Source organism: Syzygium oleosum, unplaced genomic scaffold, assembly GCF_021117445.2.
Source record: "Syzygium oleosum isolate NSW1041296 unplaced genomic scaffold, Sole_v2.1 Sole_v2.17, whole genome shotgun sequence".
NCBI lineage: Eukaryota > Viridiplantae > Streptophyta > Magnoliopsida > Myrtales > Myrtaceae > Syzygium > Syzygium oleosum.
Genome location: NW_026607501.1, coordinates 7113236 through 7131267, shown reverse-complemented (window position 1 = coordinate 7131267; position 18032 = coordinate 7113236). Strand labels below are relative to the sequence as shown.

Sequence of the window (18032 nt, the reverse complement as noted above, 5' to 3'; positions counted from 1 at the left end):
GTACTTTATCTGAGGAAGCTCGAAGAAGGCCAACATAGGAGCTTCTCCTCAAAGACGGTCGTTAATCCTAGTTATGAAGACCATAAAGAGGAGAAAAGAGTGTGTTGTCTGACGGAGAGTTTAGAACAGTCCGCATCAACATGGAAAAATATGCATCCAATCTATGACGACCACGAATCGTCGTATGAAAGTACTATCATGCAACCAGGGAAAATGACTCTAAAATATCCAGGTCCAAAGCCACATGTTTTGCCCCCTCAGCTTGCTATTCCAACTCCAGGACCATCTCCGGCCTCAGTCCCCTATATGTCGATGCAGCAAATGACAGCATCACCTCCTCCACCTCCACCTCCTCCTCCACCACCACCACCACCATCACCACCACCCCCATCCCCACCCCCACCTCCACCATCACAGCTACTGAGATCCCTCATTCCTGTGAAAAGAAAAGGATCTTCAATGCCAACACCGCCACCACCTCCCCCAAAAGCAGCAGCAGGCGTTATGTTCTCATCAACAAAACCTCCAACGGCGCCAAGAGGGAAAGCAGCAGAAGAAAGCAGGACATGCAATCCAAGAGGAGAAAGCTCGAGAGGGGCAGATCGTGGCCCGATGAAGCTCAAGCCATTGCATTGGGACAAAGTCATCTCCAATGTCGATCACTCAGTAGTGTGGGATCAGATTAATGATGGATCATTGCGGTAAGATGTCCTCATAATACTTTGATATGATATTTGACTCGTTAATTTTCCTAAAGCTCATGCTTCAACCTGCTTATCTCACTTCTGCTGACCGACAGTCTTCTCTAAAATCCAGATTTGACGATGAGCTAATCGAAACACTATTTGGATACACTGAAATGAATCCCAGATCCACTGAAAAGAGAAGAAATAACATGCAATCATCTTCAGTCAGGCCCAACTCTGCTTCATCATCCCGAATTTTCATTTTTGAACCCCGGAAGTCCCAAAACAATGCAATTGTACTGAAATCACTTGCAGTATCCCGTCAAGAAATTGTCTATGCCCTCCTTGAGGGCCATGGACTCAGCAGTGATGTGCTCGAGAAACTCACCAAAATAACTCCCACCCAAGAAGAAGAATCTAAAATCCTCCATTTCGATGGCGACCCAACCAAACTTGCAGATGCAGAATGCTTTTTCTACCACATCCTGAGAGCCGTTCCTTCGGCCTTCACCCGCTTCAACGCAATGCTTTTTCGGGCGAATTATGATTCAGACGTCCTTTACCTAAAGGAATCCTTGCAAGTGCTTGAACTGGGATGCAAGGAGCTGAGGAATCGGGGCCTCTTATTCAAACTTCTCGAAGCTATTCTCAAGGCAGGAAACCGCATGAATGCTGGAACTGCCAGAGGCAATGCACAAGGTTTCAACTTAAATGCCCTTGGAAAGCTTTCAGACATCAAAAGCACTGATGGAAAGACAACTCTACTGCACTTCATAGTCGAACAGGTTGCCCATTCCGAGGGAAAACGTCGCTTGATCAACAAGAACCATAACATCCGCAGAGCTAGCAGTCAAGGAAGCAGACAATTCGGTGCAGACTCAGACGAGAGTATGGCGGATAAGAAAGAGTGTTTAATGCTAGGATTGGGAGAGCTAGGAAATCTAAACACAGAACTTTCCAATGTCAGAAGAGCAGCAACCATTGAATACGAAAGTTTGTTCAATATGTGTTCCTCTCTCTCAAGCCGCATTGCCGAAATTAGGAATCTTGTGGCAACATCTGATAATGGTGAACCAGGAAGCTACCTGAGAGAAATGAAAGAATTTTTAGATGAGTGTGATCGGGAGCTCAAGGTGGTCAGAGAGGAGCAAGCAAGGGTCCTGGAGCTTCTGAAGCGAACCACGGACTATTATCAAGTGGGAGTTTATAATGACAAGGGGACACAACCGCTCCAATTGTTTCTTCTCGTGAAAGTTTTCCTTGAGATGGTCGATCGAGTAAAAGTGGACATCACTCAGAAAATACAGAAGAAGAATGTGACCAGAAATGAAGGACTATCCCCACCACCATCTTCACCTCCTAGAAGTCCATTGAAGTTCCAGAACTTGTCGTTCCACTTCATGACATACACACCAATGACAACATCCTCAAGTGAATCAGACGATGATTTTTGATCACGCCACAGCTTCAGGCAATAATAGGGGACAAAAGAAAGTTGTAGAGGATAGTTGGAAATGCTAGACCCAATTGGGAAGAAACGATCTCAATACTTCTCGTTGAACATTCAGCAGTAGTAAGTTAGCTCTCTCCTCAGAATTATCTTGCTAACTTGCGGAAATAAAACTGGACAGTCGTAATGATTTCAAGAAATAACCTAAGTGAATGCTGCAAGGGAACACCTTCAGTTGTTTTTGACTCTTAAGTAGCACACCATTAGCTGAGCTTTTGGAGAACATTTCTTTGCTGGCAATTTTATGTCATTTAACCATAAGCCTTTTTTGTTCATTGCATTACATGCACGTTGTTCATTGCATTACATGCACGAGCCCCAAACATCATCCCGCAAGGTGCTTCATTCAGAAGTAGAGTTTTCTCTATGCATCCAGAGCAAGATGGCACGATATTTTGTCACTCAAATTTGTGCCCTCAGAGAATCAGATCTCAAATTCATTTTGTCGGACCTGATTAAGACTTGATATAAGGTAGTCTCGGTTTCTTAGACAACATAAATCAAAGGTAGCCTCTAGTAGTGAAAGAGCAGAAATTCACATAATATAGAATTAGAAGGGAAAAGGATCTATTTGATGAAAAGAACCCCATTGACGCTTTTTGAAATTTCTATATCACCTCGCGTATTCACATAGCAAAACGAGTCCTCTACAACAGGACATGCTTGTTACAGGTAAGAATAACCTAACTCACTCTCGAGAGAAGCAACTCAACTCAGATACTCAAAAACCACGTGAGAACGTCCATGAAAATCAGACCTTAGACCTAGTTAAAGGCTGAACAGACATCAGAGAAGGACAGACCAGATACGTTGTGTATAACAGCACAGAATTCCTAAGATCTTCGCGTTGTTGTAAAAATGAGTCAACGGGTAGTTCGAAGGCCACTTTGCAAAGTCCCCTCTGCTTTTACAGGATCCTGCTCGTAGGGCCTTCTGCAACCTGGGCAACGGCTGTCCTCCTCGAGAATCCTCTTATGGCAGAAAAGACATAGACGGAACCCACAAAAACAAGGCATGAAGCTAGAGTCTGTTAAGTCCAAATCTTCATAGCAAATGGGACAAGAAGTAGGGACCGGCAAGACACCTGGGCAAAACCAGGGGACTCCTCCATTACCATGACGCCAATTTGAATTGTCAAAACAGTGTTGCTTCGACAAATTAGGCAGACTCAGCGGCCGATAAGCATCGTCAGGTCTCCATGCTCGGGAATTCACTAGAGCAAACTTTGAACCCGTTCTCAAACCCTCACATGCTGATCTTTCAGTCTCATTTGGGATCACACCACAAGACTGCGATCTTCCAATAGGTTCCTCTTCCGGATACGGGTCAAAGGGTGGTGGAGTCTTGCAGCTTTCGTTGGCAGCCAAGGCATCAGCCACCGCTTCCCAATCATCCAAGCACTCATCATCCCCATCCTCCTCTTCCGTAATACTCCCTGAACAGCAACCGGCGCTGCTGCTGCTGCAGCTGGTGCTGCTACCACCGTAGCTGGACCCCGATTCATGTTTCCCCAGCGCACCGTCGAAACCGACAGGGCTGTTCAACCGAAGCTCCGAATCACTCTCACGGCTGAATGACCCGTAATGCTCCTCCTCATCTACCGTCCTCCTCATGTTCGCATTCCCCATCGAGCAATAACTTCCATTTCGCTGCCCATGACAGCCGTCCCAAGCCTCCACCTTTCCTTCTTTCTTCTTCACTGCACAGGGCAAACATTTCCCCGAATAAACAACCAAAACCAGACCAAGCAAAGGATCCGGAAACTCGCGAAAAACCGAAGCCAGTACCCCAGAACGAAATTTCTCAGATACCCAATTGACCGCACACCACCAATCCAGCAACCCAGACCAAAAACACAAAGAAGGGAACCGAGAAAAAACACCGGATCGATTAAAAACGCGTACCCTGAGAAAGCCACTGCTCCCGCCGGGCGTCGAGCTTGCATTGCTTCAACTTCGCCGACCTGTTGGCCTGCAAATGCACAAAACCCAGAAACGCACCCGGATTGACAGGTCAACCAACGCACAAAGAGAGAGAGAGAGAGAGAGGGAAAGAGCGCGCGCACCCTCTTCTTCTTGGCGAAATCCTTGGAGATGGGGACCGAAGGAAGGGACGAAGCGTTCGCGACCGAGTCGGAAACCATCCCCGCCGACGATTCCACGAGCAGCTGCTGCATTCCACTTCCTATCAACCTCTCCCTCTCGGCTTCGAATCGAAAAGCCCTGCGAGGCAACGGAGGCGGCAACGGAGGCGGCAGGGCGCACGCGAAAGGTAGAGACTTTGGATGAAACAAACCGAAACCGAAACGCCTCTCTCTCTCTCTCTCTCTCTCTCTCTCTCTCGCCGGCGGCTCTCCTCGCTGTGACTCGCCGGCGGACAAAACCCGCACGAGCGACGCTAAAAACAGGTGCCGGCGGAGAAAATTACGAGTATGCCCTCGGGCTTCCCCGCGATTGACGGGGCAAACCCATCGGGGTTAAGCTGGTAAATGCGCAAGAAGATCCTCTTGATTCTTACGGCGTCGTCTAGTTGACGCCAGTTCGACGGTTTGAATTCGTTTTTATTTTGAGAAAAATAAACGATTTAAAAAATATTTAAATATAAATTATTATCGATAATGAAAAATATTTTCTAAAATCGTTCATTTGTCTCGACACAATCGAAACCCGAGAAGATATGAATATTTTTATGGCCATATTCTCTCTGTCCAATTTCAGCTAAAGAAATAGTTCAAAACAGAAGAAAAAGCAAATAGCAAGTTAACAGAGCCCGAAGGCATTCTTTAACAAGATCTAGTTAGCGATTGTGATGCGACAATACAATCTTATTCTATTACCATTCTCAATGAATATAGCTTTATCAAGTCCATCAACTTTATCGACTCGTCTCGTCTCGTACACGAAACCCTTTTGTAATTCATCAGTTTAGAAACAGGTCGGAGCCAAGAGCTAAAATGAGAAACGAGAGAGGCCGGCGTCTAGTTCCTCTTATGTACGACGGGGAAGAGAAAACTCCCTTTCGAAGCATTTCGACCGCAAAAGGCTATGTACGATCGACCCAATACACAACATACTCCAACTGATTGAAAGGAAACCGATTAGGGATTTATTCACAACTTTCCAAATGGTGGGTGGGATCAATGTCCTTCTCTTGACTGGATTGATAAGATACAAGCAGTAGTTTAACCCAATGGTTCAAGTCCTAAGACACTAGTTGGAGTTATCCAACAATTATAGGAAGGTAATAGCAGCAGCAGCAGCAGCAATATAGTGAAAATAGAATCATAGTACAATGCCCTTATTTCACCCTTCCATCGTCGCCCTTCTATGATTGACCCGTGAGTTTTGTTGTGGCAACCATCAAAATGGGTATCAACGGAAGAAAGAGTTGCTATTCAATGCCAGCCTTAAAATTCAACGTATAAGAATTATCACAAGCAGTTTAACATCCCTAGCAAAAAAAAAAATACCAGCTGCATAAAGCCAATGCTTCCTCACCGGAGCGGCGGGATTTATCCTTCAACTCAACGGATCACATTGCAGGAGCAAACATCATATGGCAATTGAAGCTGCTTGATACGCTTGTAGATTGGCAGCACCGACGAGAGTTAGAGGTCAAGTAGATTCCTCGTTAGAGCCTTGCTCATCAATTTTCTGCAGTGGCCAAAATTGAAGAAATATGTAAGAACAGAACTTTTTCAACAAAACTTCATGAGAATCTTCAAATCTGCAAGCATTTATGAAGTAACGCATCCACACCAACATCTCACCATTGTACAAGATTCTAAGGAGACTTAAGGTCCACCTTCAACTCCAATAAAAGGACTCGTTTGTGAAATACTAAAAGACAGAAAGGCCAAAAGCATATACGAATCATGTATAACTCTCATGGGGAACACACAAAAAACCAATCGACAGGGACTGACCGATACTGGAATGCACTTAGGAGCAGCAAATCCTCGGCGTAACTACATTGACTGAGCTTAAGTAACAAAAATGCAATTATGCAATGGCTAGATTTTGATAACTCATCCAACAAAAAGGTGCTAGTAAACATAGGCACTCATTCATTTTCCCAAATATACATACACCATCTCATCATGCCCTAACCTGATCTCTGGAACTTCAAAGCTCCGCGTTCGATGACTATATAATGGTGAACATTTCAATATCTCAGCAAAATCTAGATTATCGGTCTGGAAATAGCAGGACAAGAGATAAGAAGAAATAAATAAGGGCACCTCTCGAGGGAAAAATAAAAAAAAAAGTAGCAACAGATCCTCCACATAGCCAATATTCACGTTTAATTTATGCGTTTGGCAGGACTTCTCTTTACTGCAGCAACTGTCGGGGTACTTATGAGGTATATTAGAAAACTCGATTCGCCCCCTTTAGAACAATCAATTGTATAGGAAGGTATCACAAAATAGAAACTTGCTGACGCGACAGGAAGCAAGCACATAGTCTCAGGATCACGCGCGGGTAAAGATTAGCTCGCAGAATATATACATGAAATATCATCTCCTGCGATCGTAATACAGTAAATTTTGTATACTTCTCTGCTTTTCCAGTAAACTGGAAAAATGCTGATTATAAACAGGACAAGAAGCGTCGATGAGTTTGCGAGATCTCCAACTTGCAACATAAGATAGCGGCCAAGTTTGACATATCAACTTAAGGACCAAATTATTTGTGCAAATGTAGACTTCTCTCCGCTACCCGCTCCCACTTTACCCCTTCTGAACAACGGGACAATATATTGTTTCTTTTCTATTGGTCAGTAACAAGACAATATATTCAAATAGGCCTGATTGTTGAAATCGAAATTATCAACAACGAGATGCTACAAAAGAGAAAGCTGAAACCGAACGCGAGGTTCGCTCGCGATTATCTTCCTCGCCTACCCTGCGGCTTGACTCAGCAGTCTTATCATTGGGTTCTAAGCTAACCCATCAACTGGTCCAATTCCATTCCCCCGTTCACTATCAAAGTAACCTACTCTTAAGGTCCGTTCGCTTCACGAAACATGAATGATTTGGCAACCATTTTCCAAAAAATGATCGCTTATGTCGCTAGCTTGAAATAATTAGTTCCATTATCGATAATAATTTATATTTAAACATTTTCATAGACGAAGAAAATATTTTCCGTTCGTTCATTTCTGTAAGCGATATGGGCGATCATTTATAGGAAAATATTGCCCAAATTATTCATTTTTCGCGAAGGAAAACGCATCCTTGTAACAACTAAGCAGGATATACATTGTTTTCAAAAAGATCAGCAAAGATTAAGCAAAATCGCCTAGAATCATAACACAGTTCATGCAACAACAGCTCAACCGCACAATCCTCCGCTGATCGCGCAGCCACGATCGAGGAAACTGAGACAAAACCCTAGCCAGAGCGCTCAGCCTTGCGCGACGGATTCGTAGATAGGCGCGAATTCTCGTAGAGGGAGGGACGAAGGGGGGAGAGGTACCGATTGAGCATTGTGCCAGGCGAGGCCTCGGTAGACGTTGACGGAGAGGGTGGCCGCCAGATACACGGTGGCGACGCCGAGCGCCGCCGTGAAAGACTTGAACGCCAAATCCCCTGCTTTGCTCGCAGCTCCCATCTCTCTCTCTCTCTCTCTCTCTCTCTCTCTCCTCTCGTCTCTCTCTCTCTAGAACTAAGAAAAGCAGGCAATCAATGGGCCGGGCCGGGCCTATTACGGGCCGGGATGGGCCAATTGTATGGGCCGGGCCTAAGTAGGTATGCATGGGCAAGCATGAGTGGGCCCATTTGGGGTACATCGGGGCCATTTTAGAAGGGATCGCTTGTCTAGACTCGTCCAATTTATCGGTTAGATCTTTCGGGTTCGGTCCGATGAGAAACTATCGTTGCCCGGGGTTCGCCCTCGCGGGATCGTCCGGCCCGTCAAAGGGAATACTTAGTACGAAGAGTCCGAATATTTTGTACCTGCTAAAGTCTGATGTCCGAAGAACATCACCTTAGATGCTGATAGGTACGCCGCAGGTCGACGGGTCTCGTCCCTCGGATTATCGTCGTACCCACAAAGAGGATTCAAAAAAGATAAAAAGGATCTTCCCGATGAGTACCCCTAAAAACACACCGTAACTCTTGACGTCGACTTTTTTCGCATCGTTTGGCTATTTACTACCTAAACAATTGAAATTTTCCTCATTGAATATGCTCGGCAAGTGCTGTATCAACACTCGTTAATGTAATTCTATCAGAAATGTCCGATCGGAATATTTCTTAGCGGGGAATGTGTTACTATATTAGATCGTTGATGGGCAATTTCTTACACTCATCTAGTGACTCGCGTTCCACCAAAGAGCCAAACTACATAGAAAATGAGCTCTCGTTTTTTTTTGTCTCACTCCTTTCTACTATGTATATTTGTGTATGGTACTCATGGGAATCGAACTCCGAACCTGATACTCTGCGCTCCACTGGCCAATCTCTTTACTAGCAGGCAGTATGCCTGTTGGCCATAGAAAATTAGCTTTAGTTAGAGCATAGTTAGGAGGCTGGATTTACACATCATAGTACACTTTCGAAACAGAAACTAGCTTGTTCCTATCAGCCGCATGCCATTTCCACGAGTTGTTGATCCTATGAGCACTAATTAGCCTCATCGAATTACTCATCAATCCCGATGGCACGAGACTCCCGACACTCCACATAGAACGACATAACGCGTCGATCCTTTACACCGCTTTTCACCGAACAGCCGTCGTCGCGACGTTTCGTTCATTTGAGCACGGATTCATTCCGGAACCGAGAGATTAAAAAAGAAAATGACTAACATCTATAAGCACGAAAAGAGATTACTGTGAAATTACTCGTTGTTTTTCGTCTTTCGACGTGATAATCCGAGCTGTCCCGAATCTCGTTTGAATCTAACTTCTCTTGTCCCTTTTCCTCCCGTTCCGCTCCCGTCCAACCTATAGCCTCGACTTTCACCACCGTCGCCTATGCAGGCATCCGAAGAAAGCAAGATTTCATCCCAAAAGGTGACCTCCAAAATCTACACACTTTAGGAACTCTACGCCACTGTACAAGACCGATTTGATGAGCTAGGCCGGCCAAAAGATCTCAAATGTGCAAGCCCTTCATATGAGAAAAAAACAAACACTCAAATCTGCCTCACGTGATGGATGCCAATTTCCCCGTGTCTTTAAGGCTCGATTTGTTCCGTCGAAAATAAATTATTCGAAAAGCATATTCCTAAAAATGGCTGCTTGAAATAATTAGCCAGTGAAAAATTATTTTAACAATTTATGTGTAAATATTTTCGTTCATTTTTTTAAATTGATACAATCGATCCTATTTAGAATTTTTTTTTTCAAAACCATTCATTTTTGGGTTAATACCACGAAAAACCCCAAACTGGTGTGATAAATTTACCCCGAACTAATTTTTTGACCATCAAAAACTCCAAACTGGTACACTCGTGACAGATTTACCGAAAACCTCAAACCGGTCAATATGTGACAAATTTACCTTCCGTCAAGTTGGATTAAAACCACTAAAAACCACAAATTGGTAAATTTGTGACAAACGGAGGGATAAATCCCCAAACGGTTACACCCATCAACTGCTACGCGTCATCCAACTTGGTAATTTGATGGTAAAATTTAACGGAAATCAATGGAGGGTAAATTTGTCACATATGTACCGGTTCGAGGATTTTTGATGGTCAAAAAATTAGTTCGAAATAAATTAATTACGAATGTATTAATTTAGAATTTTTTGTACCATTAACTTTTCATTTTTTCGCGAAACAGACGGCACTCGTATACGACCGGGGAATCGATTGCCGAATTTGACAACCAATTGGCACGAAGAAGAAAAGTCAAGATGGCTTCGGGGAACGTGGGGAAGGAAAGCGAAGCTTTGATTGGTGGAGGCCCACGAATAACCTCATCTTTGGCTTTATCCTATAACCCTCTATGCGCACAGCCCCACCATAATCAATGAATGATGGCAATAAATCAAATAATAATAACAACATTATCGTTCTCCAATGGTACGGACTGCTTTCTCGAGATAATATAAAGTATGAAAGATCCCTCCTCAACCCCCATCTTGCCGAATATCCTAATACATATTCAACGGTCCATATGCTGCCATCTTCCGCACCCCGCTCTCATAACGTCACCGTATTGAAAAATTAGGAAAAAAACGAAAGAAAAGATGAGCCAAAAAGCATGCCCTTTATAAATAAAAAAATAATAAAAAAAAGAGTTCCATGAAATCGGAATAGACCTAGCAACGACCGCCTCGATTGTCTCGTTTTTTTAAAAAAAGCGGTCGATTGTGCGATCTGGAAATAGATTATTACCGTCCCCGAAACAATTTCGATTCGTGTTTGGGCGTAATTTCTCGAGACCCCTTTCGAGCAAAAAAACGTATTTTTTATTTCCGCGGTTAATATCGCGAAATATCCCAAACTGGTGTATCTGTGACAAATTTAACCCGAACTGATTTTTTGATCGTCAAAAACCCCAAACCGGTACGCCCATGACAAATTTACCTGCCGTTGGCTTCCATTAAATTGCTGAATCGGATGTACCCGTTTGGAGATTTACCCCCGATTTGTCACGAGTGTACCGATGTGCGATTTTTCGTGGTATTAATATAATTTAACGGAGGATAAATTTGTCAGTTCGGGGTAAATTCGTTACAGGTATATCGATCTGAAGGAATTTTTTGTGATCAAAAAATTAATTTATGATAAATTTATCGTAAATATATCGATCTAGGATTTTTCGTCGTAATAGTCCATTTTCAAATTTGATTATTAATGGAGAGAGGATGAGAAAAGGTGAGGGATACCCATTGGTGGTGGGTCAAACAAATGAAAAAGATTAATCGGTTTGGGGGATTGCGTTCTGAGTGGGGTCGAAATCAACTCGTCGACACGTTTTTGGATGGAAAAGTAGCGTTTGAAATTTACAAGTTGGAATATTGTCGAAAGTCAAGTTGACACGGCTCAGTGTCGGGCATTGACTGGATCGATCTGGCCTCGATAATCGCGCGCTCGCTCGTACGATAAGATAATATTCTCTATTTTTAAAATAATCCGATTTTATTGACAAAAAAAAAATTGATTTCGCTTTAGTGGTCCTCCTACTGCCCCAGTCCACGTGATAATGTTCATGATGTTTTGGCCCAATACATGGGAAAAGACCACAAAAAATCTTAAATTATGTCACCCGTGACACATTTATCATGAACTTTTTTTTGTGACACCAAAAACCCTAAACTATGCTATTTGTGACACATTTAACCCAATGTACTTTAGTCCATGGGCATTTTCGTCTTTTTGGTTTTTTCTTTTTTTTTTTCCTTTCCGGCGAGGGCGACCCTCACCGGCGTCAGGCGAATCTCGCCGGCGTCGGGCGAGGGCCGCCGTCGCTCGCCCAGGAGAGGCGACCCTCGCCGGCGTCGGGCGAGGGTCGCCCTCGCCGGATCCGGCGAGGGTCGCCCCGTCGAAAAGGAAAAAAAAAGAAAAAGCAAAAAAGACGTAAATGCCCATGGACTAAAGTCCATTGAGGTAAATGTGTCACAAATAGCATAGTTTGGGGTTTTTTGTGTCACAAAAAAAGTTCAGGGTAAATGTGTCACAGATGGCATAGTTTGAGGTTTTTTGTGGTCTTTTCCCCAATATATAATGTGATTCTCGAGCTTTCAGTTCATTCAATGTGCCCCATACACCTTAGCTCGGCGTGCAATGTTGTCTTTTGACTATTAATTTATTCAATGTGGTACCTGAATTTTTGGCAAATGTTCAAACTAGTTCTTGGACTATATGAAAATAATAAATGTGATCCTTCTATTACCAAAAGTTCATAGATCACATTGAACAAGTTAAAAGTTCAGGGACGATATTGAACATTGGGCTTAAGTTCAGGGACCACATTAAACAAAGTAAAAATTTAGGGACCACATTGTACATTAGCTCATAGCTCAAGGAATTTTATAGAGTAAGGAGTCAAAATGATCCTTATACTTTCTTTTCACCCCGATCGTTAATGTAGTAGCTCTTGCGGCGACATAAGTTTCGTACAAGCTATCGAGCGAATTAAACTTGCATTCCCAATTCGTACAGAATCTACAGATAAGCGATTCAAAGTTCAACTCAGCATTCTGTAACATAGTAATTTGACGAAATGAGAACGACTAATAATGGTTAACGTATCGAAGAAGCACGACAACCGATTTAAACTATATATAAAAAAGTAATATAATGTTGAATTTAAAGGGAGAGTAGCAAGTGAGACCAAAAAAAAAAAAAAACAACTAGCACAACACTGAGCATCATTACCCATCGTCCTTCTCTCCTTTCTTTAATTTTCAAATGGATAATGACAAACAGTTTTTGAACTTCGATACAATATGCAACGTGTGTCCATGAAATTTAATTTGTTTAATGTAGTCCCTGAATTTTAACCTAATATTCAATATGGTCTATGAACTTTTAATTTGTTCAATGTGGTCCATAAATTTTTGGTACATGTTCAATGTAGTCTCTGAACTATATGAAAATATTCGATGTACTACATCGAACATTTTTATATAGTTCAGGGACTACATTGAACATATATCAAAAGTTCAGGGATCGCATTGAACAAATTAAAAGTTCAGGGATCACGTTACATATTAAGTTAAAGTTTGGTGATTATATTAAACAAATTAAAAATTTAAAGATTACATTACACATTTTGAGAAAGTGTAGAGATTGTTTGCGTCATTTTCGCATTTCCAAACCACATCAATTATCGTCGTTCGCTTTTTTTTTTTTCTCCCCCCGCGGACACGATAGAGCGACGGGAGTACGAACGCGGGGGGGAGCAGACGGACCGTGACCCGAGCGCCGCGTGGCGCCTCGCCCCGGCCAATCGCGGCCCTCCACGCCGTCCACGTGGCTGCACCTCACCCTTCATATAAGCAGCAGCACGCGTCCCGTCGCGGCACCACCAAATCCCTTCATCTCTCTCCCTCTCGACAACTGTACGGCCCATTCAGATTCCTCACCACACGCAGCACCACCACCACCACCGCCGAGTAACGCCAAACGAAACGCCTCCCTTAGCCGCCGCTCATCGGGTGTTCTCGCGATCGCGCCGAGGCAGAGGGAGAGCGAGCTGCCGGCGGTGGTTCTTCTTCCGCGGCCTCTGCGTGCGGCGGAGAGATGTCGAGCGGCAGCGGCGCGCGCGCCACGTCCGGCGAGGGGAGCCCCCCCGCCCCCGGCGGCGCGGGGGAATTCATGCTCTTCGGGGTCAGGGTGGTGTTGGACTCCATGAGGAAGAGCGTGAGCCTGAACAACCTGTCGCAGTACGAGCGGCCGCAGGACGCGGCCGGCGGCGGCGGCGGCGGCGGCGGCAAGGATGAGGCGGCGGCGGCCGCAGCCGCTGCGGGCTACGCGTCCGCCGACGACGCCGTCGCGCAGGGCGCGAAGGGCGGGGCGGGCCGCGAGCGCAAGCGAGGTAACGATCCGGTTCTTTTTTGTTTTCGCTTATGGTGATCGCCATACTCTCGTGTTGGTTTTCGAGATGCTCTGTTTACTGTTTAGATCGTCGATCGATGCCTTCCTGTTAGTTTCGCGTGGCGATGATTTTCGATTTGGATTTCTAGATCGTGCTGTACGGTCCACCTCCAGTTTCCATCGTGAATCTGCTTTAATCGTTTCTTGAGATTGAGACGTTTCGACTTTTGCTGCCGGAGTTCTGCAATTGCTGCCGATCGGACCTATGATTGAACTCTGCCGTAGGAATTTGAATTTTGTTTTGCCCTTTCTACGGATTGACTCGAATCACGGATATCATCGGCCGATTCTCGCCGGAAGAGATTCTCTGTTCTAGTTCGATCCTTTTCTTCTTTCGATTAAGTTTCGAATCGGAAGTATGTTCGTCGCTAGTGCGATTTAGTCGAGATGTGTTGTATCGATACCATGAACTGTAAATTAATGATGTTCTGCCGAGGGTTTCTCATTCTGATCCTTGCGGTCCGTCTGTTGTGATCAGGAGTTCCGTGGACAGAGGAGGAACACAGGCTGTTCCTGCTCGGATTGCAGAAAGTGGGAAAGGGTGATTGGAGAGGCATTTCGAAGAACTTTGTGAAGACTCGGACGCCCACGCAGGTGGCGAGTCATGCCCAGAAGTACTTTCTCCGCCGGAGCAACCTCAATCGCCGTCGCCGCCGTACTAGCCTGTTTGATATCACCACTGATACAGTAAACTATTTCCGCCGATTACCTATTCTTGTTCATTCATAATTGCCTTAATTTGTTATCTTATGAATGAGAACTTGTTTGGTTTGGGTTAGTTTTGTGTGGGCTTATACAGTGTGGTTGCTTCCCAGTTTGGGTTCTATGAGTCAATTGTTCCTCTTTTCTGTGGAAAATTGCTGCATTGTCTATATTTCTTTGGCTGCTTCATACCGCGTTCTGCATATTGTTACAACTTATAGCCTTCGTTTCCTTGGTGTTGACTTCTCTTAGGTGAGCAGTTCTCTTAGGATTAGTTGGGGGAGGTATATATAGTCTTTTCATGGCTTGCACGTTTTGAAGTTTGGAACTTGGACTTTGTTATTTCCCTTGCCTCTTCTTTCTCTGCTACTGGACTGCATCCAAGAAAATTGCTGACTAGACACTGCTTTCATACTAAGTAATACAGTATGTAAATGTAAACCATCATTCAATCATATTTATGTGGGCAGAGGGGCTTCGTAATTGGGAAGTTGACCTTAACAAATGAAATGCTTGGGTGAGCGGAGATTACTTGATTTCTTGAGTACTGGGCTACTAAAAATCAAAACCCGCTCTCATTTCTTTGTAAAATTGAATATGATAAGCGCTCTTTTTGGGGGATAAAGAACGCATTTAACTAATGACTGGTTGTGTTTTCTTTTTCAAGGTCACTGCTGGTACACTGATGGAAGAGGAAGCTCCTTCAGTAGATGTTGCGTCTGAGTCATATCCTTCACCACCAACACCAGTGGCGCTGCTAGAAACCAGTAACATCTCAGGTTTCTCGATGATGCCGGCGACAGTGGCAATTACGTCCATCGTATTGCCAGTGCCGGTGGAGAATCCAGTGGAAAATCTGAGCATCGTGCAAGGCGTGCAATTCGAAAACTCTCCAGCAAAGCTAGTGCGCCCAGTTCCCGTTCTTCAAGCTCCTCATGCTCCAGCTGTCCATGATCTCAACTTATCTCTGATGCCCCCAAAGAGCCCTTCGCAGCTGTCGCTGAATCTGGCATCGCCTCAGGACCAGAGCGAGTCTTCGAGAAGACATTCGGCTTTCCAGATGACCCCGAGCTTCGGCAAGGGGGACAACATGATCAGCGTCGCATGAGAGCTTCTGGGGTGGCGTCGTAAAGGGTTATCTAAAACCCTCGGGATAACTTAGGTTAGAGAAAGATAGGGGTCGTCGCCGATCTGTACAGTTGCCGATCTGTACGGACAACGGAAAAGATGATCGTGTCTTTTTTGTGTTGTTGATGCTGCTGTTCTGTAAGCCCATTGGATTCTTAGTCATTTTGTCTTCTGTCTGTCTGTATCTGTAAGCGCTCTAAACTGAACTAACAAAACCTCTCCCGTTCATTGCCGTTTCATTCATTGGTGGGGTCTGATTTCAATATCTACTGGTTCTACTGGTTCGTGTAGATCTTGTGACAGCAAAAGGAGAATCAACTGAGTCCATCAGTGGTTGGTGGGGGCAGATCTTTTATTTACCTGTATCGAGGGACACGATTTGAGATTGTGTGATCTTGGATAAGATAAGCTCAATAATTGTGTCGCTTTGGTTTTCTTTTTATCCTTTGTATACAGACAAAGTCTAGGGTGGTACTGACCTTTCCTTTGATTGGTCACAATCTGTTCATGATCTTGTGCAGCTTGGGTTGGCTAAAAAATCAGACAAGCCTCCTCCATGTCTGAACATGGATGGCAAAATGCCCGGGTTACTAGGGGTATGGTGCTAGTCGTCTTTCACATTTGTGTATGATATTGCCAACTACATGATACACTAGTATTTAACTTTTCTGTTTGGTAGTTTTTTACCAGTTCACATGGGAAAGTTGTTTGACGACATTTACTGATCTTATTCTGCGTATGATAAATTAGAAATCATAAGAGAAGGATACATTTTACACCTACTTTTTTTTTGTCATGTGAGAAGTTAATATTCTCCTACGGAAGATTTTCCTGCCAATTATTACTGAAAGTTTTTTTTTTTGGTCGGTCCTACTCTATCTCTCACTCACGATACACATTCAGACCTGCGCCCCACCTCTTGCAAGGCGTGGCGTCGAAACCCACCTCTTAAACTACGCGGCCCCACCCCTACCCCCCTGCGAAGGTGGGGATTCGAACTCCCCACCTCCCCCTTATCAAGTGAGAAGGGTGGCCACTGGGGTAAACCCCCAGTGGTAAATTATTACTGAAAGTTACTACTTACATTTTGTAATAATATTCGGATAGACTGATGTCAAGTTCAAGAAGACTCGACCTCTTAACCTGGTAAGAATGTTAAACGGCTCGTTCGGTTCGAGGTGCACATTCCACCGAACAAAACATATACCATCCACAAGAAAAAGGACATGATTATACAGGTTCATGACTAAGAAGCTCCCGTGAATATTAGGAGTGATCGATTTCAAGGTGGGTTGTTCTCATCCTATAATCGGAAACCGTCCACTAAGTACTAGTTTCATAAAATGAGAACCGGGGATCGCCTGTTGGTTTCATGGATTCACCCAAGAATTGGACCGAACCGGTCTTTTTGTGTGTGCGTGTGTGCATGGATTCTCTGTTCAGTATCAAAACGATACTACGGCAACTAACTACACATTTTCGTTCTCCTTCTCTTTTCTTCTTCCAACTTTCCTCAAACATTTTAAAGAACCAAAAGGATAAATAGAGAAAGCTCAGAAAAGAAAAGTTCAGACCTTTCCAACCCTCTTCAAAGAGCCTTGAAAGAAGAAATCCAGAGCAACCAAGACTAAATATGTTGGGTGTCTAAGCCAGTGATCTCTCTTCTCCTTCCATTTTAACACCAACCTAGAACTCTCCCTTCCCTTCTCTTTGAACAAACCCCAACTCTTTGACTCGGTCCGAAGCAAGAAATGTTATAAATTTTAAGATGTCATGTTAATGGTGGGTCGGTGGTGTAAGCAGAGAAGGGAGACCGTACAGTGAAAAGAAAACACATTTAAGATGAGGTGAGAGAGTTGAGAGGGCTAGCGTGCATGAGAAGGTGGAGGATAGGAGTATTCAAGAATTGTATGTGTGAAGCCTGATTAGGGGTTTTTTTTTCTTTACATATATTTATCACAATATATATATACCGGTCCAATCCGGGTGGGCGGATGGATGGTTTTACATCTGGAATCGGAAATCGGATCGATACTCCTGGAATTCGCTGGTTCTGGGCCAGTTCGGTTCGATTTTGGGCGATTTGGGCATTCCCAATTCTTTTGCATACCCCTACTGAATACAATGTGCCGTTCATGTACACTTCATCTAGTTAGTTCGTGAAATATCTACATGGTTTGGTTCACCGCATTATTTTGACGAAATAGGTGCAACATCGACTATATCGAGTAGCACGGGCACTTGGCAGGGAGTTGGTTAGGATACTAATGGAATGTTTAAAACGTTGTGAAGAACAATTGTGGCCAAAAACATTATCATCCTATTGAACGGCATGATAGCACCTCGCTACATTTTATCCAAACTAGAGCAGAAATTGGGAAGATTTGATGAACAATAGACTTGTCAAAATGATTCTTAGACCCTTTTCTTAACCCCTATATAATAAGCTAA

General features: G+C 44.0%; 3 protein-coding genes and 1 long non-coding RNA gene across 4 annotated transcripts; 2 read left to right on the top strand and 2 right to left on the bottom strand.

Moving 5' to 3' along the window:
- Nucleotides 1–43: 43 nt before the first annotated feature.
- Nucleotides 44–2140, top strand: LOC115678864 (formin-like protein 4). Its single transcript, XM_030602335.2, has 2 exons — nt 44–701; nt 817–2140. Exons 1-2 carry the CDS (start codon nt 151–153, stop codon nt 2138–2140), a joined length of 1875 nt encoding a protein of 624 aa, XP_030458195.2. The 5' UTR covers nt 44–150.
- Nucleotides 2141–2741: 601 nt separating this feature from the next.
- Nucleotides 2742–4448, bottom strand: LOC115678865 (uncharacterized). The gene is made up of 3 exons (XM_030602336.2): nt 4262–4448; nt 4101–4167; nt 2742–3895 (listed from the first exon to the last, which is right to left on the bottom strand). The coding sequence occupies exons 1-3, from the start codon at nt 4370–4372 to the stop codon at nt 3060–3062; spliced, it is 1014 nt and encodes a 337-aa protein (XP_030458196.2). The 5' UTR covers nt 4373–4448; the 3' UTR covers nt 2742–3059.
- An 830-nt stretch (nt 4449–5278) lies between these two features.
- LOC115678737 (uncharacterized) lies at nt 5279–9057 on the bottom strand. Its single transcript, XR_004005421.2, has 3 exons — nt 9043–9057; nt 7674–8152; nt 5279–5849 (listed from the first exon to the last, which is right to left on the bottom strand). It is a non-coding gene; the product is annotated as an uncharacterized LOC115678737 (long non-coding RNA).
- A 4111-nt stretch (nt 9058–13168) lies between these two features.
- Nucleotides 13169–15651, top strand: LOC115667769 (transcription factor MYB1R1-like). Its single transcript, XM_030589314.2, has 3 exons — nt 13169–13692; nt 14230–14438; nt 15121–15651. The coding sequence occupies exons 1-3, from the start codon at nt 13398–13400 to the stop codon at nt 15559–15561; spliced, it is 945 nt and encodes a 314-aa protein (XP_030445174.2). The 5' UTR covers nt 13169–13397; the 3' UTR covers nt 15562–15651.
- Nucleotides 15652–18032: the final 2381 nt, after the last annotated feature.

Excerpts from the sequence above, each read along its gene's own strand:
- LOC115678864 (XM_030602335.2), top strand. The coding sequence starts at position 151 with ATGCATCCAATCTATGACGACCACGAATCGTCGTATGAAAGTACTATC. Across the intron at positions 702-816 it reads ATTAATGATGGATCATTGCG|ATTTGACGATGAGCTAATCG; the intron begins GTAAGATGTCCT and ends TCTAAAATCCAG.
- LOC115678865 (XM_030602336.2), bottom strand. The coding sequence starts at position 4,372 with ATGCAGCAGCTGCTCGTGGAATCGTCGGCGGGGATGGTTTCCGACTCG. Across the intron at positions 4,168-4,261 it reads ATTTCGCCAAGAAGAAGAGG|GCCAACAGGTCGGCGAAGTT; the intron begins GTGCGCGCGCTC and ends GTGCATTTGCAG. Across the intron at positions 3,896-4,100 it reads GGAGCAGTGGCTTTCTCAGG|TGAAGAAGAAAGAAGGAAAG; the intron begins GTACGCGTTTTT and ends TGCCCTGTGCAG.
- LOC115667769 (XM_030589314.2), top strand. The coding sequence starts at position 13,398 with ATGTCGAGCGGCAGCGGCGCGCGCGCCACGTCCGGCGAGGGGAGCCCC. Across the intron at positions 13,693-14,229 it reads GGGCCGCGAGCGCAAGCGAG|GAGTTCCGTGGACAGAGGAG; the intron begins GTAACGATCCGG and ends TGTTGTGATCAG. Across the intron at positions 14,439-15,120 it reads TTGATATCACCACTGATACA|GTCACTGCTGGTACACTGAT; the intron begins GTAAACTATTTC and ends TTCTTTTTCAAG.